General features: G+C 42.2%; 1 protein-coding gene across 2 annotated transcripts in view; it reads left to right on the top strand.

The window, feature by feature from the left end:
• The window catches only part of LOC137375348 (UAP56-interacting factor-like), a 47,283-nt gene extending 23,822 nt beyond the window's left edge, over positions 1–23,461 (top strand). The window contains exons 3-10 of one of the 2 annotated variants that reach the window (XM_068042380.1): positions 992–1,149; positions 2,904–3,016; positions 3,335–3,431; positions 10,034–10,092; positions 13,089–13,124; positions 13,557–13,628; positions 14,179–14,305; positions 22,307–23,461. In XM_068042380.1, coding sequence (XP_067898481.1) covers positions 992–1,149; positions 2,904–3,016; positions 3,335–3,431; positions 10,034–10,092; positions 13,089–13,124; positions 13,557–13,628; positions 14,179–14,305; positions 22,307–22,402 — 758 coding nt within the window. In that variant the 3' untranslated portion in view covers positions 22,403–23,461. Of the gene's footprint in view, positions 1–991; positions 1,150–2,900; positions 3,017–3,334; positions 3,432–10,033; positions 10,093–13,088; positions 13,125–13,556; positions 13,629–14,178; positions 14,306–22,306 lie in introns of both variants that reach the window. The other variant, XM_068042379.1, reaches the window with a different exon arrangement.
• Positions 23,462–24,778: the final 1,317 nt, after the last annotated feature.

Raw genomic sequence — 24,778 nt, 5'->3', positions numbered from 1 at the left:
CTCTTGTAGGATTTTTGTCCAGATTCACCACCTTGTCTCGTATGCAAGTAATCTATTTGTGTCAATGTTCCTTTAAATCCAGTGACAGAGAAAATTTAAAGTTAGTTTTAAACAATGTATCTTAAACTTTCCTGATGGCTTATTTGATAAATGTGTATAACTGAACCATACAGACCCAAGGTTCTAAGTTTACTCCCAGCTCAATGCTGTTTGCTGATTTTTGCCATAACAGATGTTAAAAATTTATCACTGCTAGAGATTTCTTTTAGTAAGTCCTACTCCTAATCCATTGGTCAGTGCTGGAAAGTGGACATGCGAATGTCAGGAGATGATAGAATTTGGGTTGACTAATGCTGCAGCTGGGCAAATAGGCTGTGGACACTCTTGAATCAGGACCATGTGGGTGAGATACTGGAGGGTTCCTGCCATCTGTATAATTGGTACTGTAGTATGAACTGATGCTGTGGACAGGAAGAAGAAAATTGTTTTTGAGGAGACTGAATCTGGATTATTTAACAGTGTTTGGAGAGTCTTTTAAACTTCTCCTGTGGCTTTGAGCCATCTCTATTAGAAAGTCTTGAGAAGGCACTATGAATGTGGAGATGTTGGTTTTCAAGTGCCATGAAAATTGAGAGATTGAGGTCCTGCTGCATCACTGGGCTATTGCATTGTTTATAAACCTTTTTTAAGGTTTGAGATCAGTTTAGATGACTAAAGCCTCTACTGTCTTAAAGTGGTCTTAAGTTAGTTCCCAAATTTCTTGGATTCACAGCACAGAACAAGTGTTGGGTTCAAATTTACCATTCTTAGTCAAAAATTATGATATGAACACAGGAGAAGAACATTCCATGGAAGTGAGGCATTTTGTTGATGCTAAATTTTGTATTTCTTCAGTTGAACATGTTCGTAGCATTCTCCATGTGATATTAAACTGAGTATACCTGATCGAAAATGAAAAATAAAAATAAGCAATGTTTTCATAAAATTACAGGAACAGCTGTGAATAGACAGGTACCATTGGGAAAGAGGAGAGGTTCTGGACCAAGGAGGAGGCGGTTTCAGGGTGTAATAACTGGCCTGGCAGCAAGAAAGGCTTTAGTGCTACGGAAGTGGAGCAGCCCACTAAACAGGTTGGCGCTAAGTCAGAAGGTAAATTAATTGCACAGGGTTTCATTGCTTTGTATTTATTAATGATGCACTCACTTGAGACTAATTATCTGTGCAATAAAATATGAAGATTTTTTTGATTAGTCATGATTGTTTGTGACACCAGGTCATTGAAATCAATGGGTAAATGTGCTAGTCATACTTCAAACAGAGGATGGAGTAATTGCCTTTAAAAAGTTCAATAGAAATGTCTATTCTATTTTGTTTCAGACATGAGCGATAGACTGTCTCAGCTAGTTAGAATAAATAAAGCTAAAAGTCTACTCATGTACAAGGCCATGTGAGATTCACTAATAGTGCTATAACTGTTTGTGTTTTCTTCAGTAGTCTTTTTGTGTCGTCTCCTTAATCAGGAATGACAGCAATTGAACAAAATAATCTTTCACTGTCACATTCAGTCAGTAACAGATCTAGTTGCCGATTGAGATGATCCTGCGCAGTTGACAGGAAATATTTAGTGATACAGTTTGTCAGGGCTCCAAAATGTTTATTTTAGATGTCCAGCATGTAACCTGTTTTCTCCTCTTGTCTCCTGAAGCAGTTGGCTCCTTGCTGGAATACAGCTACACAAATGCCAGGTACATTCTGGTACCTTGTCTAGATGGTATCAGCAAGCTATATGACCGGCAAGAGACATGCCAGTCAAACTGCTCCATTCTTGCCTACCTTCTACCAGCCACACTTCCCAGCCAAGGTTGCTGAATATTGATCGAGTGGGAACTTGAGCTGATGTCCATTTTTCCCCCAAAGTCCTTAATTTAGGGGCACTGATCCCAATTGTGGAATATTTATTGTTTTTGCATTGCATCTTAGTATTCTGCCACGAGGTGCAGTGGTAGGAACCAAGAATTACTGGCACTAGCTCCATGCAATTTCTGAAGGAGTTGTTACTGTAGGAATGTATTGCTGGCATTAGTTATTTTGAAATAATTCTTGGGATGTGGGTACTACTTTTATTTTCTGGCTTTTAAGGCTAATATTTATTGCCCATCCTTAGTTGTCCCGAAAATGTGGTGATGGGGCTCCTTTAACTGAGTGGCTTGGTGGGCCACCTCAGAGGGCAGTTAAGTCAACCACATTGATATGAGACTGAAGCCACATATAGACCACATCGCATAAGGTTGTCCAGTTCCCATTCCTAAAGGACATTAGAAATAAAGAGCCTGTATTTATATAGCACCTTTCACAACCTCATGTTCCAAAATGCTTTACAGCCAATTAAATACTTTTGAAGTGCAGATCTAATATTAGTGAACCAGTTACATTTTATGGCAATCCAACAGCCTCTGAATTACTAGTCCAGTGATATAATCACTACATTACTGTGCCAGGTAGTAATTTGTAGTATTAAGATAAACTTCGATAAAAAGAGTACTAAATCAAAATGAAACATGGTGTAGGAAATAGCTGCAAGCTATCGATGCAAGAAAACTAAGAATGGCTAAAGTTAAAATAAAAGACATTGTAGATTTAATAAAGGACAAGGTAAAAGGTGTTGAACTGATACGTACAAGGTTCAGCAGCGACCTTTAAAGCAGAAGTTGAAACAAAACTAATCAGTATATAAAGGAAATGCAGATTGAGACAAAACTTCAATCTTGTGTAAATTAGAACATTTTGGTGTGAGGTTTGATCATAAGAGATCTGATTTCATCTTTCTCCTCCCTTCCCCCTCCCCATCCTCTCCTCTAGGCTGTCTGTATTTGGTGTTGATTTCTTCTAAATGATTTCAGCAGGCTGGACAGAGACGGAGAGCTCCACTCCAGAGCAGCACATCAGTATTGAGGCAGAATGAAGGAGAGTGGAGACACATGCCAACATTGAAGCATTCGTTGCAGCTAAAGAGGAGGTGAGGAGATGGTGGACAGTGCTAAGGTTCGGGTGGTAAGAAGAAATGGAGAACGAAGTTGCCAGACACTGTTTAACAGTGGACCATAAAGGGTAATCCATCAACAAAAAGATCTTTACTTGTCAAAGTAATTCCACCAAGTTGGGACCACAAATGTTACTGCAGCTGATGAAGATTCATATAACTGACCAAAACTACCTGAAGTAATTATGTTTCAGTAAGGCTGAAGCAAACACTTCTGAAATTATATTAGATTCTTCATTCTGTAAGGAAATGTCCTTCTTGTTGTCTTAATTCTCCATGCTGTATGATTTTTAGGAATCCAGTGCAAACCAATTCATCCAGGGCACCGGCACAGATGCAGCAAAACAAAGAAGTGCGACAGGCAACATTTCTTTTCAAAAGAGGCCTAAAGGTATGGAAGCGTTCACTTGAAAGAAAGAGCTCCATGTCTCAACTTCAGGAAATTTTATTGTTTTCAATTAATGTGTGATTGTCTCTGAATGTCTATTCATAAGCTATCACTGTGGAGGTTCAATTTAAGCAGTGTGAGAGTTGTGTGGTGGAAGTATTACTTATCGATGCAAGAGCATAAAGTGAGAAATGGTTTTGCCGCATCAACGTTAGAACTTTCGTCTTTCCTCAGATGATTTACACTCAACTCTGCCTCTGCACAGACAGACACATGGCAACATGATATCGTTGCGATAACGGAAACTTGGCTTAAGGAGGGGCAAGAATGGCAACTCAACATCCCTGGATATAGAGTTTTCAGGTGGGATAGAGGGAGATAAACAAGGAGGGGGAGTAGCATTATTAATTAAGGAATCAGTAACAGATTTGAGGAGGAATGATATGCTAAATGAATCATTAAGTGAGGCCATATAGGTTGAGCTCAGAAATAAAAAAGGGCAGCCACACTACTAGGAGTGTACTATAGACTCCCAAATAGGGAGAGGGAGGTAGAAGAATAAATATGTCGTCAAATTTGAGTGCAAAAACTATAGGGCAACAATAGTTGGGGATTTCAACAACCCCAATATCAACTGGGATACAAACAGTCTGAAGGGCACAGAGGGGACAAAATTCTTCAACTGCATTCAAGAGACCTTTTTTAACTAGCATGTAACAAGCCCAACGAGAGGGGGCGCAATTCTAGATTTAGTCTTCAGTAATGAAGCTAGGCAAGTGGAGGAAGTAACAGTGAGTGACCATTTTGGAGATGGTGACCATAATGCAGTAAGTTTTAGCATAATCATGGAAAAGGGCAAAGATAAAACAGGAGTAAAAGTTCTAAGTTGGGGGAAGGCGAATTTTACGAAGCTGAGAGGTGACCTGGCGAAAGTGGACTGGATACAGCTACTTGAAGAAAAATCAGTGGCAAACCAGTGGGAGGCATTCAAAAGCTAGATTCTTCAGGCATAGTGTAGGCATTTCCCCACAAAGATTAAAGGGTGGTACTGCCAAATCTGGAGCCCTCTGGTTATCTAGAAGTATACAGGGTAAGATAAAGCAGAAAAAGAAAGCTTATGACTATCATAAAAATCCTAATACTTTAGAAAGCCTAGAGGAGTATAAAAATGCAGGGGTGAAGTAAAGAGAGGACATGAAAAATTATCGGCAGGTAAAATCAAGGAAAACCCAAAGATGTTTTATCAGTACATTAAGAGCAAGAGGATAACTAAGGAAAGGGTAGGGCCTATCCGAGATGTACAAGGAAACTTGTGCATGGATGCAGAAGATGTGGGCAGGGTTCTTAATGAGTTTTTTGTCTCTGTCTTCACAAAGGAGAGGGTTGATGTAGACGTTGTAGTTACAGAGCAGGAGTGTGAAATATTAGATTCGATAAGCATAATGAGAGAGGAAGTACTAGAGGATCTGACATCCTTGAAAGTGGCTAAATCGCCAGGGCCAGATGGATTGCATCCCAGGTTGTTAAAGGAAGCCAGGGAGGAAATAGCAGATGTGCTGAGGATCATCTTCAAATACTCACTAGATACAGGCGAGGTACCAGAGGATTAGAGGTCTGCGAACGTTGTACCATTGTTTAAAAAGGATGCGAGGGACAGGCCAAATAATTATAGGCCAGTCAGTCTGACCTCAGTGGTGGGTAAATTGTTAAAATCTATTCTGAGGGAAAGGATAAACTGCCACTTAGAAAGGCATGGATTAATCAGGGATAGTTAGCATGGATTTGTTAAGGGAAAGTCGTGTCTTACTAACTTAAGCTTTTTGAGGAAGTGACCAGAAGGATTGATGAGGGAAGTGCAGTGGATGTGGTCTACATGGACTTTCGTAAGACATTCGACAAGGTCCCACATGGAAGACTGGTCAGTAAAATGAAAGCCCATGGGATACAGGGGAATGTGGCAGGTTAGAACATAGAACAGTACAGTACAGCACAGTACAGGCCCTTCGGCCCACGATGTTGTGCCGAACCTTTAACCTACTCTAAGATCAAACTAACTACCTACCCTTCATTCTACTATCATCCATGTACCTATCCAAGAGTCACTTAAATGCCCCTAATGTATCTGCTTCTACTACCACCGCTGGCAGCGCATTCCACGCACCCACCACTCTCTGTATAAAGAACCTACCTCTGACATCTCCCCGCAACCTTCCTCCAATCACCTTAAAATTATGCCCCCTGGTGATAGCCCTTTCCACCCTGGGAAAAAGTCTCTGACTATCCACTCTATCTATGCCTCTCATCATCTTGTACCCCTCTATCAAGTCACCTCTCATCCTTCTTCGCTCCAATGAGAAAAGCCCCAGCTCCCTCAATCTTTCTTCGTAGGACATGCCCTCCAGTCCAGGCAGCATCCTGGTAAATCTCCTCTGCACCCTCTCTAAAGCTTCCACATCCTTCCTATAATGAGGCAACCAGAACTGAACACAATATTCCAAGTGTGGTCGAACCAGGGCCTTATAGAGCTGCAGCATAACCTCGCGGCTCTTAAACTCAATCCCCCTGTTAATGAAAGCCAACACACCATACGCCTTCTTAACCCTATCAACTTGGGTGGCAACTTTGAGCGATCTATGGACATGGACCCCAAGATCCCTCTGTTCCTCCACACTACCAAGAATCCTGTCTTTAAGCCTGTATTCCGCATTCAAATTCAACCTTCCAAAATGAATCACTTCACACTTTTCCAGGTTGAACTCCATCTGCCACTTCTCAGCCCAGCTCTGCATCCTGTCAATGTCCTGTTGCAACCTCCAACAGCCTTCCACACTATCCACAACTCCAGCAACCTTCGTGTCATCGACAAACTTGCTAACCCAGCCTTCCACTTCCTCATCCAAGTCATTTATAAAAATCACAAAGAGCAGAGGTCCCAGAACAGATCCTTGTGGAACACCACTGGTCACCGAGCTCCATGCTGAATACTTACCATCTACTACCACCCTCTGTCTTCTATGGGCCAGCCAATTTTGTATCCAGACAGCCAACTTTCCCTGAATCCCATGCCTCCTTACTTTCTGAATGAGCCTACCATGGGGAACCTTATCAAACGCTTTGCTAAAATCCATATACACCACAACCACTGCTCTTCCTTCATCAATGTGTTTTGTCACATCTTCAAAGAATTCAATAAGGCTTGTGAGGCATGACCTGCCCCCCTCAAAGCCATGCTGACTGTCTCTAATCAAACCATGCTTTTTCAGATAATCATAATTCCTGTCTCTCAGAATCCTCTCCAATAATTTGCCCACTACCGACGTAAGACTGACTGGTCTATAATTTCCAGGGTTATCCCTATTCCCTTTCTTGAACAAGGGAACAACATTTGCCACCGTCCAATCATCTGGTACTACTCCAGTGGACAGTGAAGACGCAAAGATCATCGCCAAAGGCGCAGCAATCTCTTCCCTCGCTTCCCGTAATATCCTTGGGTATATCCCGTCTGGCCCCGGGGACTTATCTGTCCTCATATCATTCAAAATTTCCAGCACATCCTCCCTCTTAACCTCGACCTGTTCGAGCATATCAGCCTGTTCCACGCTGTCCTCACAAATGACCAGGTGCCTCTCACTAGTGAATACTGAAGCAAAGTATTCATTTTAGGACCTCCCCTACCTCCTCCGACTCCAGGCACAGGTTCCCTCCACTATCCCTGATCGGCCCTACCCTCACTCTGGCCATCCGCTTGTTCCTCACATAAGTGTAGAACGCCTTGGGATTTTCCTTAATCCTACCTGCCAAGACTTTTTCATGTCCCCTTCTAGCTCTCCTAAGTCCATTCTTCAGTTCCTTCCTGGCTACCTTGCAACCCTCTAGAGCCCTGTCTGATCCAGAATTGGCTCAGGGCCAGGAAACAAAGGGTAGTAGTTGACGGATGTTTTTGTGAATGGAAAGCTGTTTCTAAGTGGCATTCCACAGGGCTCAGTGTTGGGTTCCATGCTGTTTGTGGTATATATTAATGATTTGGACTTAAATGTGGGAGGCATGATTGGGAAATTTGCTGATTACACAAAAATTGGCTGTGTAGTGATAATGAAGAGGATAGCCGCAAACTCCAGAAAGATATCAATAGTTCAGGGTGGCGCAGTGGTTAGCACCGCAGCCTCACAGCTCCAGCGGCCCGGGTTCAATTCTGGGTACTGCCTGTGTGGAGTTTGCAAGTTCTCCCTGTGTCTGCGTGGGTTTTCTCCGGGTACTCCAGTTTCCTCCCACAAGCCAAAAGACTTGCAGGTTGGTAGGTAAATTGGCCATTATAAATTGCCCCTAGTATAGGTAGGTGGTAGGGAAATATAGGGGCAGGTGGGGATGTGGTAGGAATATGGGGTTAGTGTAGGATTAGTATAAATGGGTGGTTGATGGTCGGCACAGACTCGGTGGGCCAAAGGGCCTTTTTCAGTGCTGTATCTCTAAACTAATCTAAACTAAACTTTGGTTGAGTGGGCGGAAAAGTGGCAAATGGAATTCAATCCAGATAAGTGTGAGGTAATGCGTTTGGGAAGGGCAAATAAAGCGAGGGAATACACAATAAATGGGAGGATATTGAGAGGGGTAGAAGGAGTGAGGGACCTTGGAGTGCATGTCCACCGGTCTCTGAAGATGGCAGGACAGGTAGTTCGAATGATGAAGAAGGCATATGGAGTGCTTTCCTTTATTGGCCGAGGTATAGAATTCAAAAGCAGGCATGTAATGCTGGAACTGTATAAAACACTGGTTAGGCCACAGTTGGAGTATTGTGTACAGTTCTAGTCATCATATTACAGAAATTACATAATTGCTCTGATGACAGTACAGAGGAGATTTACAAGAATGTTGCCAGGGCTCACAAGTTGCAGCTATGAGGAAAGATTAGATAGGGTAGGGTTGTTATCCTTACAACAGAGGAGGCTGAGGGGTGACTTAATAGAGGTGTACAAAATTGAGGGGCCTAGATAGAGCAGACAGGAAGGACCTGTTTCTTCGTAGCACTTAAAGTAGCCAGAAGAGCTGCACAAAGAACAGCCAGGCGCTGTGCAAATTACTACTGGCAACACCTATGCAGTCGTAGTGAGCTGCCCTCCGACACCGGAAACATCAGAGGAATGTATGATGGCATTAAGAGAGCGTTTGGGCCAACCATCAAGAAGATTGCCCCCCTCATGTCTAAATCAGGGGAAACGATCACTGACCAACGCAAGCAAATGGAACGCTAGGTGGAGCACTACATAAAACTGTACTCCAGGGAAAATGTCACTGAAACCACCCTCAATGCAGCCCAGTCTGCCAGTCATGGATGAGCTGGACGAACAGCCAACAAAATCGGAACTCAGTGATGCCATTGATTCTCTAGCCAGTGGAAAAATCCCTGGAAAGGACCGCATTACCCCTGAAATAATCAAGAGTGCCTAGCCTGCTATACTCTGAGCACTCCATGAACTGCTTTACCTGTGCTAGGATGAGGGAACAGTACTACAGGACATGCGATGCCAATATCATCACCCTCTATAGAAGAAGGGTGACCGCGGAGACTGCAACAACTACGTGGGATCTCTCTGCTCAGCATAGTGGGGAAAGGCTTCGCTCGAATCATTTTAAACAGACTCCAGAAGCTGTCTGAGCGCATCTACCCTGAGGCACAGTGCAGCTTTCGAGCAGAGAGATCCGCCGTTGACCATGCTGTTCTCCCTTCGCCAGCTACAGGAGAAATGCTGCAAACGACAGATGCCCCTCTACGTTAATTTCATGGATCTCACCAAAGCCTTTGACCTCGTCAGCAGACGTGATCTCTTCAGACTACTAGCAAAGATCAGATGTCCACCAAAGCTACTATCATCACATCATTCCATGACAATATGAAAGGCATAGCGGTGCCTCATCAGACCCCTTTCCTATCCTGAGTGGTGTGAAACAGGGCTGTGTTCTAGCACCGACACTGTTTGGGATCTTCTCACTGCTGCTCTCACACGCGTTCAAATCTTCAGAAGAAGGAACTTTCCTCCACACAAGGTCAGATGGCAAGTTGCTCAACCTTGCCCGTCTTAAAGCTCAGGCCAAAGTACGGAAGGTCCTCATCAGGGAACTCCTCTTTGCTTGCGATGCTGCATTAACATCCTACACAGAAGAGTATCTACAGAGATTCATGGACAGGAGTGTGGCTGCTTGCAACAAATTTGGCCTAACCATCAGCCTCAAGAAAATGAACATCATGAGACAGGATGTCAGAAATGCTCCATCCATCAATATCGGCGACCATTTCATTAAATTTAGTTTCATAGATGAGTTCAAATCCCATATCCGGCTGAATATCATAACTACTACACTAATGCTTTCTATAATCTCAATGTGAATTCAAAAAGTAGGAAGATTTTCCACAAATGTTTTTTTTACTTACAATCTGTGTTTTTCTGGACTTCTGTTCCTCTTTTTATCTACTGTTAGCAGAACGTTGACTTCATTTTTTTGGGGGAAAGGGAGATGGGGCTAAGCATTGCTTATAGTTTGATATTGTTGGCCCCTTTGTTTATACCTGAAAGCAGTAATCTATATCTGATATGTGCTATTAAACCCAGGTGCATATGCAAACTGAACAAGGGGTGAAAGGAGCAGCTACTAAGACAAGAGCACGACCGTAAGTCTAAACACTGAACAAACTGCAGTGAGAGCTGTTTAAAATTGCTTTCCACATTTAGGTGTGTTGTTTACGTTACAGGGTTAAGCACATCAGGTCTGATGCCGAAAAAAATCCCACACTCAAATCACTAGATTGCACTTGATTAATTTGGACATAACAAATGCACTTGGTGCACACAAGGCAAATAACTTCTGGAAGAAGGAGGTTTTCAAAAGAGAGAAATCTTTTCTAAGTGATAAATAGAGATATGCTAGGCCGGATTTTGCTCTCAGTGGCGAACAAATGGTGCCAAGTGTTCATTATACCTGTACTTGCCCACAGGCTTTCTACGGAATTTTACAAACATACATACTAGATCTAACTCTAAATTAGAGATCAAAATGGCATGGCACCCTCTATGGATCTCTAGCGCATGTGAACAGGGCAAGGTACTGTGTATCTCCATAGCCATTCAGATTGAAGAATTGTTAATGAGCAACACAGAGTCGGAACCAGGTTGAAGATTAAATTGAATATCAAATCAAGTACAGTAAGCAAAGTAGAGAGGGCAAGAAAGATTGAATGAAGGCAGAGAGAGATAAGAGACGAAGAAAACATACTAAAAATAAGTTTTTTATTAAATCTCTAACAATAATTAAATTCTGAAGGAATTCTGAACAAGTCTCCACACTTGTTACTGTTAATTTTCAGTGCCAGAGAGGTGGTTTGGCAGTAGTTGAGGCTTATCATGCCATTAAAAAGATACTTAGACTGGAATGCACAAGATTGCCCTTTTTCTGGGAAGTTTATTTCCTATTTCTGAGATATATACAGCAACTTGACATCGTTCCCCACATTTGAATGGTGAGTCAGACATTGAGAGACTGTTATAGTGCAGCTTTTGAAGGAGCAGAGCATCTTGGATAGCAACTTCCAGAATTTTGCTTGTAGCTGTGAATGTGCAGTCTTCAGAATTGCTGTCCGATTTCCAATAATAGTGAGCGCTGTTTCTGCAGCAAAATCTGACCCATCACATTCTGGTTTTGGTGCCAAAGTAAAGGTGCAAATTTCAAAAGTGTCTGTTTTAGTAATATTTGTATCAGAAATGCCTGCAGTTTACCCAGTATTTTTTTTAATTTGATGAAATTCAGTTCCCTTTTGCTGTAAACCATAACCCACAAATGTTTAAGTTTTTGGCTTAATAGGCAACTAAGGGGTATTCCTTTGGGGGAGGTGGGGTGGGGGGTTGTTGCAAGTATAAAGTTCAAATCCTGTGGCTGCTGATACCAACAGATCAGTTCTGATTTTGGATTTATTGCTCAGTGAGGCAACAATGCTAAGAAGAGCTCTTTCAAAACCTCCAAGTTCACACAATCCAACCAACAAATAAGCACAAAAGTTGCCTGGGTTTCATGGGCTGGAGGGGCTTGTCTGTATATGGCTTTAGAGTGCCTCTACCTTAACCCAACTGTGTTTGTCGGTTTCTTGTAGTTTTCTGCTGCAATTCTGATGCAAGATGACTATTGTACTAGAGAAATAGGGATGTGGGAATTGCTGGATTACCCATCCCGTTCAGCCACTAGGTGGCGCAGTAATGGCACACATGCAAGTGCAGCCTCATGGACTGAAACTTCACTTGGCGACATCTCCGGTGGGTGCCAGTAATAAAGATGGCGCTGCTCAATTTGACACAGATAAACAAATTGAACCCAAAACCCCTCACCCCTCAATGACTGTGATCGCTGCCTTCACACACCACACCCCCCGCTCCCCCCCCCCACTCCCCACAGTAACATGTTCCCTCTCTCAATCTCTGCTTCTGTTCCCTGCACCGTCCTGTGATCACTGCCTCAATCGCCACATTCAGTTTCCTGCTCACGCCTGTGATTGCCGCTTCTCTTTGTTCCCTCCTGGGCTCACGTTCTCGCCGCTCCAACCTGCCACTGTCAATTGCTTGCTGCTGTATCCCGCCACTCGCTCTCTGCCTCGCCGCCTGGAGAAGTGGTGCGGGGGTGCTAGCGGCAAGACAGAAAGCGAGCAGGTGGGTGCGGGAGAGAACAGCGGGAAGGAGCAGGGAAGAGAAGTGGTGATTGAGGCGCTGATTGCAGGAGGAAGTGGGGTACTGTTGGCGGGGATGGAGGCACAATCACGCCCATTGAGGGGTGAAGCAACACATGGACGTTATTACGTCTGTGTCATTTGCGTGGTGACATGGATGTGCACATGCACAGACCCATACTGGCAAGCTGGCAAATGCTTGGACGCACTGATGTCGCGATCGCTCTGCACATGCTCTCCGTTGTCAGAAAACACTCATAACAAAAATGGTGATGTTCAAAAAGGAATTGAACCCAACCCCCCTCAGTGGCCAAGATTGCCGCCTCCATTCCCCCACAACAATACCCAGCTCCCACCCACAATCGCTGCATTTATTTCGCTGCTCCATCCTGCTGTTCTCTCCTGCACCCTTCTGATTGCTGTGTTCTCCCTACCTCGCCACCTAGGGAGCGATCAGCGATTGGGGTGGTGGGGGGGAGTGACGAAGCGAGAAGTGAGCGGCGAGCAGTCGGGAGCAGCGAAATAGACTGGCGAGGAGTCGGGGCCGGGGGGGGAGCAGGTGGTAGGGGAGTGGAATACTGTTGGGGTGATGGAGATGGCGATCGCGGCCATTGAGGGGTAAGGCATCGCTCACGAATGCGCGGACCCATACTGGCAAGCTGGCAAATGTTGGGATGCACTGATAGCGATTACTCTGCATTGTCAGTAGACACTCCGTATTTCGAATACATAGCATTGCTGTACTTCAAACCAAATGGTTTAAATTTGCCTGCAAAATAGCTCAAGAGCTTGTTCTCTCACCCAGAAATCATTGTATGATATAGCGAACCTGAAGTGAGTGGGAATCAGTATTTTCCCTTTGTGTTATTGTGTTACTCCTATATAATCATTCGTTGCCTCAATATAAATGTGATATTTGAGGGTAAAGAATCTGATTTTTCAATTTTATTTTTCAGGTGGTTAGCCAATTCTAGTGCTACTACATTTGACCAGTAAGTCATTAAACTGTGAAGATTAGTGAAAACTATACCTGTTTTTGATAAGCGAATCATTTACTGATGGGTGGGTAGGGGAATTAATTCGTGGAGGATATGTGGAACAAAACAAATTAGTACTTCTAATTGAGTGTTGTCTGCACAAGTGCAGTTTGAAGTGTAATGTAGCTAACCTAAGTGCAAAGAAGCTGACATATTTGAGCATCGCCTAATTCATGTTGGTTTCAGATGCTAATGGATCTATTTTAGAGTAGTTTCTAAAACTTTCAGTGGGGATTTGGTATTTTACAATTCATGAGTGCAACATTTCTTTGCAAAATTGTAAATAATTTTGGAATTTAAAGAAATAAAATACACTTCTATTATGGTTAGCATCTGCTTGGCAGTCACTTGGGTACTTTAATTTAATCTGTTTCTGCTGTTTCTCAGAGGTCGCATTCCTGTTAGCAGTGGAGGAATTTTGACTGTGTCTATTCAGAACCCATCTGCCAAAACTACAGAGTACGTACCTTCTTTCTTTTGATAGTTATTACTTTTATGCATTTCATGACTATCTTACTTTTGAGTTTACCTCTCAAATTGGGTGAGTTCAAGTGTGTACAGGAGTTCAATAGCTTGACCTATTTGCTGTATGATAAGGTGTATTCTCTTTTCACTGCTCTGCTCCCACCAGTCCCCCATCACCCGCCCCACGCCCCCCCCCCCCCCCCCAACCAAACAATTTTCACAAGCTGTGGTACCTCTGCATCCCTTTGGCCTTTGTGCATCCTCCCTTCCCTAGTTTATAACATCTGAATTTTCCTACCTGACCCCCTCCATCTCTCCACCACTCTGCTTTTCAGTCTCCTTAAAACCCACCTCTTGGTTTAAAAAAAAAAATTGGTTACCCATTCTGGTATCACCTTTGGCTCAGCGTCCATTCTTTCTGATTACACCTTTGCGAACACAGTGTGATATTTTTCTACATTAAAGGTGCTTATATAAATGCAAGTTGTTGTTTGAAAGACAAGAGAGCTTTTGTTCTATTTTAAACCTTAAACTTTTTCCATAGTTCCCAACAGTTCCGGATCAGACGTCCCCCTTTGATGCCATTTGCAGTGAAAAAGGAAACAGATGAAAAGAAAGAGCCACCAAAAGGAGTGCCTCTGGAATTTGATATCAACAGTGTTGGAAGACAGGTAAAAGTTTGCAAATAATTTTAAATTAGTTTAGATCAGCTTTTTCGTGAAGGGCCACAGTTGCAAACAGTTTCTGAATGAAGGACCATTTACTGGGCCATGAGAGTTGCTCTTCCCTACACAACAAACTCTTGATATATCACACTAATCTAGGCATTTGTCAAAAGTGAAGAACACAAGAAGCAGGAGTATTCAATATGATCATGGCTAATCTTGAGCTTCGACTCCACTTTCCCACCCACTCCCCATATTCCTTGATTTCCCGAGACCAAAAATCTGTCTATCCCAGCCTTAAATATATTCTATGTTGGATATCCACAATCTTCTGGGGTAGAGAATTCCAAAGTTTCACAACCCCTTGAGTGAAGAATTTCTCCTCATCTCCATCCTAAATGATCGGCCCCTTATCCTGAGACTGTGTCCCCATGTTATAGATTCTCCAACCAGCGGAAATAATCTGTCAACGCCTACCCTATCGAGCCCCTTCAGAATTCAGGCCAGGGATTTGTATGAAAGATGGGATGAAAAACCCTATACGACTTTGTATTCCATTGAAACTAGTTACTTGACTTTCTGCATTTGTGGGTAGCCTCACCTAATTGCTTTCTCTTGCTGGAGAGCATTGATACCAAATTATTCATTATGAATTCGGGTACAGTGGTGTCAGTCGCTCCCTTAGGTGGTCTGAGTGTGTCTCATTTTTGTAGGAATTGGCTGGCACACCCCTGGATAATGCATCACAGAAGCTGATTTAGGACAGTGGCGCAGTGGTTAGCACCGCAGCCTCACAGCTCCAGCGACCCGGGTTCAATTCTGGGTACTGCCTGTGTGGAGTTTGCAAGTTCTCCCTGTGTCTGCGTGGGTTTTCTCCGGGTGCTCCGGTTTCCTCCCACAAGCCAAAAGACTTGCAGGTTGGTAGGTAAATTGGCCATTATAAATTGCCCCTAGTATAGGTAGGTGGTAGGGAAATATATAGGGACAGGTGGGGATGTGGTAGGAATATGGGATTAGTATAAATGGGTGGTTGATGGTCGGCACAGACTCGGTGGGCCGAAGGGCCTATTTCAGTGCTGTATCTCTAAACTAAACTAAACACTAGTTAACTCCGTGCCCCCTGCCAGCCCTCCACCCCACAGCTGCTGTACCCTGAACTGGATATTCTTGGTTTGCGCATGTGTGCTCCTGCAATAGTTCTGAAGGTGGATTGAGCAAACTCTTGGTGCGATGAGGTCGGATATGAATTGCTAAGCTACTTTCACAGGATGGTGAGCATACAGATCAATCATTCTGACTAGACTCTGAGCTCACGTGTTGCCTGACTCTGTAATGTTGACCAAGCTAGGATTTAGTTCTGTTCCCTCTGCTTTTCTTGCTTTGTAGCAAAGGAATGCAAGAGGGTGCTCTTAGTTGGTGGGGTTATCTCAACTGAAGCAGTCCATGTAGAAATGCAGCAAGACCTGGACAATATCCAGGTTTGGGCTGATAAGTGGCAAGTAACATTTGCGTCACACAAGTGTGACCATTGACCAGAAACTGAACTGGAGTAGCCATATAAATACCATGGCTACAAGAGCAGGTCAGAGGCTAGGAATCCTGTGGTGAGTAACTCACCCCCTGACTCCGCAAAGCCTATCCACCATCTACAAGGCACAAGTCAAGAGTGTGATGGAACACTTTCCACTTGCCTGGATGGGTGCAGCTTCAGCAACACTCAAGAAGCTCGACACCATTCAGGACAAAGCAGCCCGCTTGATTGGCTCCACATTCACGTCCTTCACCACCGACGCTCAGTGGCAGCAGTGTGTACCATCTACAAGATGCACTGCAGCAATGCACCAAGGCTCCTTAGACAGCACCTTCCAAACCTGCGATCTCTACCACCTCGAAGGACAAGGGCAGCAGATGCATGGGAACACCACCACCTGCAAGTGCCCCTCCAAGTCACACACCATCCTGACTTGGAACTATATTGCTGTTACTTCACTGTCGCTGGGTCAAAATCCTGGAACTCGCTTCCTAACAGCACTGTGGGTGTACCTACCCCACATGGTCTGCAGCAGTTCAAGAATGTGGCTCACTACCACCTTCTCGAGGGCAATTAAGGATGGGCAATAAATGCCGTCCTAGCCAGTGATGCCTCCATCCTATGAATGAATTTTTTAAAAACTACCAAGTAACGTGTGAAGAGATCTTCAAAAATAGAGCTAGTTTTATAAATGATTGCGCCACAGGAGGCCATTTGTCCCGTTGAGCCTGTGCTGCTGGCTCTCCGCAGGAGCAATTTAACTAGTCCCACTCGCCTACCCTTTTCACCCATAGCCTTGTGAAACTTTTCCCTTCAGGTGCTTATCCAATTCCCTATTGACAGCCACAATTGAATCTGCCTCCACCACCTTTCAGGCTGTGTATTCCAGATCGATTGAACTTCCTTAAAGTTATCAACAATATCATATGTCTATATTTCCTGGAGTACCAGGTCTTTAATCCCATTTATCATAAAATAATCAACTTCATTTGATTTTTTTCATGTGAAACCTAGCTTGGTTTCACCAGATTAATTCTCCATTACAGCAATTCCTCATTGCTGTATGACCCCTTTTTCCCTGAGGACTCTTCTGATTTATGTCAGAAGTGTTCTTTCATGTTTCTGGAAGCCTGTTTGGTGACTTGATAATGGGTCTGTTGTGTCTAAGTGTTTAATATAGTTGATATTGTAAATCTGGACCCATCTATCAGAGGAAGACTATTTGTATGTCCTGGGCCCAAAAGCTCAAACATTATCATACATTAAAGGGTTCCCTCCATTTTTGAGTTGGGAATCTGGAAGACACAATTTAATTTTCTTGTTCCTTGTACTGTAATCCAAAGATCTACTCATTTTAAGGGTTTATAGTAGAAATCTTTCATATTCAGGAATGTCTAATCGCCATAAGGATCTCAGTGTACAAATTCACGTGTACAAGTCTTTTATGTTCAGGGATGTATAATTGACGTAAGATCACCCTTACAAGTCAGTCCTTAAAGTGTACAGCTCGAATGTGGGCAAATGTTTTTGCTACTAGAGATCTCCAGTTGCCATAGTGAGACTGGTCGACATCTGATTGTTCCTCGATGATCTCCAGTTGTTAGTAAGGAGACTCTAATTTTGACCTTACAATTCTGCGTACTGGTGTACAACTTTGAACTCGACCTCCCAGGCATATTTCAGATTAACAGTCGGGCTCCTGATGCCTGATTTGGTTCTGTTAATCTCTCTCTCTCTCTACTGACTTAATCATTCTTATTTCCTTTCAACAATTTCAATGACTGGCTTCCTTTACATTCAGCACAACAGTTGGTACAAATTTTGCTTTGTAAATATTCAAGCAAAGTTGAAGATCAGAGTTTAAATTTTTAATCATCAACGTAAAATAGACCGTGCTTCTTTATAAATGTCTGTAATTCTTTAAACTTTTACTGTTTCTTACTTTGTGTATTTAATGGTAGTATAAGATACATGAAACTGTTGCAATCAAATCAATATAAAATGAATTGCATAAACATCATGATGCAGTATGATTTGCCTAATCAAGTACATACGAGTTCTGAAAATAAATTTCAGCTTCCAAAATTGAAGAACCTTCGGAATTGCAGATGTGGTGACATTTTTTGTAAAAATAAATCATTTATCCTTTCACATTCTGCGTCTCATTTTGAAATTGCAGTTCTCTACTGAACTCGGTCTTAAACGTTTTATCTTCTTGTAGTTCAATTATTTTTCTTCCAGATTTGTTCATGCTTTTTCTATATTATCTTTTTATTTCCTTTTTATTCAGTGACTTCTTTTTCTGGATGTCACGTGTTACCATTAGGTGAATTCCTGGGTGTTGAAGGAGTCGGTGCTGGCCACACATCTACTCTAATGCACCAAGATCTTTGTTTGCTCAAGTGTTATTTGATCCATAAGACACCCGCTCCGGAACTATTTAATTGGACAGTGTCAAAGATCTGATTCTCATTTAGTTTGAGCCCAAAAACAGATTAAGTCACCAGGTTTCATTAATCTTACGATATTCATGATTAGCTATTGGGCAATCTGGCCTGCATTTACTTAGCACAAATTGCATTTCACTGATTTTTATTCGACAACTCACAGTTGTAGGTAAACACAAAGCTACTTTCCTTTTGGTGGAGATTTTCCCTTTTCAACCTCAGTACAAAAATGGTAAGAAGACAATTAAAGGCCGCTTATCTGAATGCTCGCAGCATTTGTAACAAGATGGATGAATTGATAGCACAAATAGAAATAAATGAGTATGATAGCCATAGCAGAGACATGGTTGCAAGGTGACCAAGACCGGGACCTGAATATTGAAGGGTATTTGACATTTCAGAAGGACGGAAAAGGAGTTGGGACAGCTCTGCTGATAAAGGATGAGATCAGTACAATAGTGAGAAATGATCTTGGTTCAGAAGATCAAGATGTAGAATTAGTTTGAGTGGAGATAAACAGCAAAGGAAAGAAGTCAGTAGTGGGAGCAGTTTATAGGCCCCCTAACAGCTACAACGTAGGACAGAGTATACATCAAGAAATCTTGGCGACTTGCAAGAGAGGTACGGCAATAATCATGGGTGATTTTAAGGTTCACATCGATAGGGCAAATCAAATTGGCAAAGGTAGTCTGGAAGATGAGTTCATAGTGTATTTAAGACAGTTTCTTAGAACAATATGTTCTCGAAACTACCAGAGACCAGGCCATTTTGGACCGGTAATGTGTCATGAGACAGGATTAATTCAAGACCTTAAAGGATCCTCTAGGCAGGAGTGATCATAACATGATAGAATTTCACATTCAGTTTGAGGAAGAGAAATGTGGTTCCATAACTAGTGCCATAAACTTAAAGGCAATTACAAGGGTATGAAGACAGAGTTGGCTAAAGTGGACTGGGAAAATAGGTTAAAAGTTAAGATGATAGAGAAGCAGTGACAGACGTTTAAGGAGTTATTTCACAACTCAACAACGATATATTCCAGTGAGGGGGAAAGGCTGTACCAGTAGGATGCACCATCCTTGGCTAACTAAGGAATTTAAAGGTGGTTTCAAATTGAAAGAAAAGGTGTACAATGCAGTGAAGATTAGTGGTAGGTCTGAAGATTGGGAAAATTTTTGAAACCAGCAAAGGATAGCTTAAAAAAGGGAGAAATTGGAGTAGGAGAGAAAACTAGTAAGAAATGTAAGAACAGGCAGTAAAAGTTTCTACAAATATATAAAAAGGAAAAGAGTAGCTAAAGTGAGCATTGGTCCCTTAGAGGGTGAGACTGGGGAATTGGCAGGGGCTTTAAACAAGTATTTCACAAAAGACACAAAAAGCATCCCAAGATTAGTAGAAAATCAAGAGGCAAAAGGGAGGGAGGAACTTAAAATAATCATTGTCACTAGAGAAAAAGTAATGGGAATACTAATGGGACTCGAGGCTGATGGGTCCCCTTGACCTCATGGCCGGCATCTGAGGGTCTTCAAGGAAGTGGATGCATTGTAATATTCCAAACTTCCCTAGATTCTGGAAAGGTCCCAGCAGAATGCAAATATAACACCTCTGTTCAAGAAAGGAGGGAGACAGAAAGCAGGAAACTATAGGCCAGTTAGCAGGGGGAGGGGAATGCTAGAATCCATTATTTAAAAAAAAAAAGTAGTAGCAGGACATCGAGAAAATCAGTTCAGTCAGGCAGAGTCAACATGGTTTTGTGAAAAGGAAATAGTGTTTGACAAATTTATTAAAGTTCTTTGTGGATGTAACAAGAAGGATGGATAAAGGGGACCCAGTAGATGTCATGTATTTGGATTTCCAAAAGGAATTCGATAAGGTGCCACATAAAAGGTTACAACACAAGATAAGAACTTATGATGTTGGGGTTATGATATATTAGCATGGATAGAGGATTGGCTAACTAACAGAAAACAGAGTTGGGATAAATGGGTAATTTTCAGGATGACAAACTAGCTAGTGGAGTGCCACAGGGATCAGTTTTGGGGCCTCAACTATTTACAATTTATATTAATGACTTGGATGAAGGGACCGACTATATTGTAGCCAAATTTGCTGACGATACGAAGATAGGTAGGAAAGCAAATTGTGAGAATACAAAGAATCTGCAGAAAGACCTAGATGGGTTACGTGAGTGGGCAAAAAAATTGGCAGACGGAGTACAATGTGGAAAATGTGAGTTGTCCACTTTGGCGGGAAGAACAGAAAAGCAAAATGAAATGGAGCGAGACTGCAGAATGCTGTGGTACAGAGGGACCTGCCTGTCCTTGTACATGAATCACGAAGTCAGCATAGTGGTACAGAAAGTAGTTAGGAAGGCAAATGGAATGTCACTGTTCATTTTAAGGGGGATGGAGTATAAAAGTAGGGAAGTCTTGCTACAACTGTACAGGTGAGACCATACCTAGAACACTGTACAGTTTTGGTCATCTTATTTAAGGAGGGATATACATGCATTGGAAGCAGTTCAGAGAAGGTTCACTAGGCTGATTCCTGGGATGAGGGGTTTGTCTTAGGAAAGGTTAAGCAGCTTGGGCCTGGAGTTTAGAAGAATGAGAGGTGATCTTATTGAAACACAGGATTCTGAGGGGTCTTGACAGGGTTGATGCTGTGAGGATGTTTCCCCTCGTGGGTGAAGTTTGAACTAGGGGCACAGTTTCAAATTAAGGGGTCCCCCATGGAAATGAGAAGGAATTACTTCTCTCAAAAGGTCATTAGTGTTTGGAGTTTTCTTCCCCAGTGAGCAGTGAAGACTGAGTCATTCAATATATTCAAGGCTGAGTTAGACAGATTTTTGATTGACAAGGGAGTCACAGGTTATTGGGGACAGACAGGAAAGCACAGTTAAGGCTACAATCAGATCAGCCATGATGTTCCTGAATAGCGTAGAGGGCTCGAGGGGCTGAACGGCCTACTCCTCCTATTTCTTATGTTCTTATTATACAAATGCAATGTTTTGTCTTTTACCCTTTCCTATATTTGATTCTCTAACACAATTTGTGGCAGTTTCCTATGGATCGCAACAAGATCCTGTGTTAATCCTATCTAAATGGAACAATGTCTCGAATGGTAAATGCATTTCCAGGGCTGAATGAAGCTATGTGGTTTGCTCACATAACACATTGCTACACTTGAAAAATGTATTTGTAACACTTTGAAATGTTTATGAAAGGATGTGATATATATATATATATATATATATATTTATGTATTTAAAAATGCACTCAAGGAAAGTCTCATTTAATAATGGCCTGTACTGAATTGACCGATTTCTGCTGAGAACTACAATGGGCTGCTGGGGTAAGGAATATTAGCCAAGGTGGCATTTTCCACCTGTGAAGTGTGCAGATGGATGTTCAGGAAAGACGGGATTAGTGTTGTCTGTGAAATTCCACTTGCTAGGCTGACATATGAAAAATGGCAATGGGGTGAAATATCTGAGGGCTGCTGGTGACCGGGAACATAGTCCAGCACAGGGTGGCGCAGTGGTTAGCACCGCAGCCTCGCAGCTCCAGCGACCCGGGTTCAATTCTGGGTACTGCCTGTGCGGAGTTTGCAAGTTCTCCCTGTGAACCGCGTGGGTTTTCGCCAGGTGCTCCAGTTTCCTCCCACAGTCAAAGACTTGCAGGTTGACAGGTAAATTGGCCATTATAAATTGCCCCTAGTATAGGTAGGTGGTAGGGGAATATAGGGAAGGTGGGGATGTGGTAGGAATATGGGATTAGTGTAAGGTTAGTATAAATGGGTGGTTGATGGTTGGCACAGACTCGGTGGGCCGAAGGGCCTGTTTCAGTGCTGTATCTCTAAATAAAAAAAATAAACATTCTCAGGAGGAAAGGGAGGATTACAAAACTTCAGAACTATAATCTGTTTCATTTAACCCATCTTCATTAAAGTTTGAGATTGAGAAGACAGTTATGTTGTTCATGCCTTGACATATGTCACAGGTAGTAATTGTACTATTTATTCCTCTAGACTGGCATCACCTTAAATGAACGATTTGCAATTCTGAAGGAGCGGAGAACAGCAGAGACACCAAGCAAAGGAGGACGCTTTGTGACTGTGGGATAGATGAACCGAATGACATTTGATCTGGCAGAATTGTTGGAAAGTTGTTCACAGGCACTTGTGATTTGCTGTCACAAACTGACACTACACAGATCTGCTTGACTGTACTTTAAGGATCATTTTACAGTAACCATACAGAAGAACTGTTGACATTCCGATTATGTTTTAAAGTTTTGTTTTTGTCTGGGGAACAGTAGTTGGAGATGATATTGAACAAACTGTTTTAATTGTCTCATTGCCAAGACTGGACTTTTGTTAATTTCAAGGAACAATTCATTAGGTAAACAGAAGACAAAATCCAGCACCAACAGTTGACTTTAAAATTCAGTATTTTTGAAGACTTGTTGAAGTTTCAATCTAAAAGCTTTTTTTTAATTAAAGTTTACCAGTTTCACAGTTTTCTAAGAAGGATTATGTTGATTGAATAGTGATGTCTCGTCAGAAAAAAGTCCACAGGCACTTTTTCTTAATTGGTAACTAAGTGTTTTCAATCCTTTCCAGCCCGAGTAGCCATAAAGCACCATAATTCTCAAAGGTGGCTGCAGAAAATGTCCAGACGTAAAATGCAACTATGTAGTAACACATGACTGTAGTCCTTATTTTTTTAATGTTGGTAATGATGAAAGGTGCATTGTATAGTTTGGGAAATGAGATGTAATGTTTGAAAATCAGTCATGGGAAGGCCTTGAAATTCAAGGAATTTCCTTGAAAGTGTCTGCACGCCAACTAATTGAGCACTATTTTGGGAGTATTTTGTATTAAATCTCAATAGCAAAGGATGGGAAATTTTTTAGTGACGCTCTCCTACTGAGATGTTTGATGTTTAACTTTACATTTCTAATCTTGTGTACAGTGTTTAAAAGGTTTAATGTTTTTCCTTTGTAAAACAGTAGGTCTAATGACTTGGGACATTTGATCAGAATGTCAGTTTTGAAAATGGACACGCTATAATCATACGTCCCAGCCATTCCTTTAAGAATTCAGAATCATCTACCGTATGCCATATTACATGAGTAGCATGAGCATAATTTTCCATATATAACTTGCACTGTTTTACATTAAAAATAGGTCTAAATTCCAGTTGTGTGCTACATGTGAAATTTAAAAAAATAGACTCCCAAGTCCAGATGTGTAATTATATGAAAATTCTGAGATGGTGAAGCACATTGTGTACTGTAAGTTGTGGCAATGGTACCAGTGTATTTTATAGTTAGGGGAAAACATTCTTATTGTATTCTTGCCATTCAGGTAGGGAATGGAGACACCTACTAAAACACAACAGATAGTGTATGCCTTTTGCAAAACTATTGAGTGCTTGTAGAGGGAGAGATGGACAGTGACCAGGAATTGGGACATAAGGAGACAGGCGTTTTTTTTTAAGGTAGCAAGAGAAGCAGCAAATCAGTTGTTTGAAAGAGGATTCCAGAAAGCTAGGATTTGGTAAGTGAAAGATCAGTGATGAAATTGAGACCATGCAATAAGGAATGCAAGCTAGGTTAAAAGATCTGACGAGATCTCTAATGGGATTGACAAAGGCTGTGGATGGATTTGAAAACATGCATCAGGATCTTGAAATCAAAGGAGGTGGGGAAATGAACGATTGGCCCTTTCTGGAAAGTTGAGCCAGGATGGTCTAAGTAACCTTTCTCACCTGTGCTGATCTTGTAACTTGTTGGGCCAGACAGGAATGGAACCACAGGAACACAGATTGTGGAAATGGTAGATTGAGGGCCTCAAGCAAACGATATTATTGATGATGAGTTTAATGTCAAGTACTGTGTGCACCCAATACCATCCTCTTGTACTCTACAGACTGCCATTGTTTAGATTTAAATAATTTTAGCACAGCTACCATGGATCCCTTGCAGACAACTTCTACCTGATCACGTGAGATTTTTTTTTACAAAAAAGGACAGGAAAAGACTAGCTGGTCCATGAAGTCCGCATCCCATCCCATCATGCAGCATCCTCGGACAGACAAAGAGAGGCCAATTTGGGAATAAAAACTGGAAAGTTTCTCTGACCAAGATGACAATTAAACACACTCCAGGAGACCGTAGTATCTGGGTGGTACAATGCCTGATAATAAAACCACCTTCTGTATGTGGAGAGATTTTTCATTCAAGCAAATGAGCATTTGCCTCTTGAAGCTTAGAGTAAATCTGTATGCACTGCATGTGCTCACATCTTAGTCTAGAGGTTGACAAATATTTAACCTACTTCTAAGTGAAGGGACCAAAACTAAATACACTATTCTCGCTGTGATCTGGCGAAGGCCTTGTATGGAAAAGGGTATTATGGGGCAAAAAGAATGAAGGTTAGGTTACTTAATCGGGTGTTAACAACTGCTTCCATCATTTTGATGATTAGGGGAAGGCT

The sequence above is a fragment of the Heterodontus francisci genome, chromosome 11 (genome assembly GCF_036365525.1).
Source record: "Heterodontus francisci isolate sHetFra1 chromosome 11, sHetFra1.hap1, whole genome shotgun sequence".
NCBI lineage: Eukaryota > Metazoa > Chordata > Chondrichthyes > Heterodontiformes > Heterodontidae > Heterodontus > Heterodontus francisci.
This window is presented reverse-complemented; position numbering and strand designations above follow the sequence as displayed.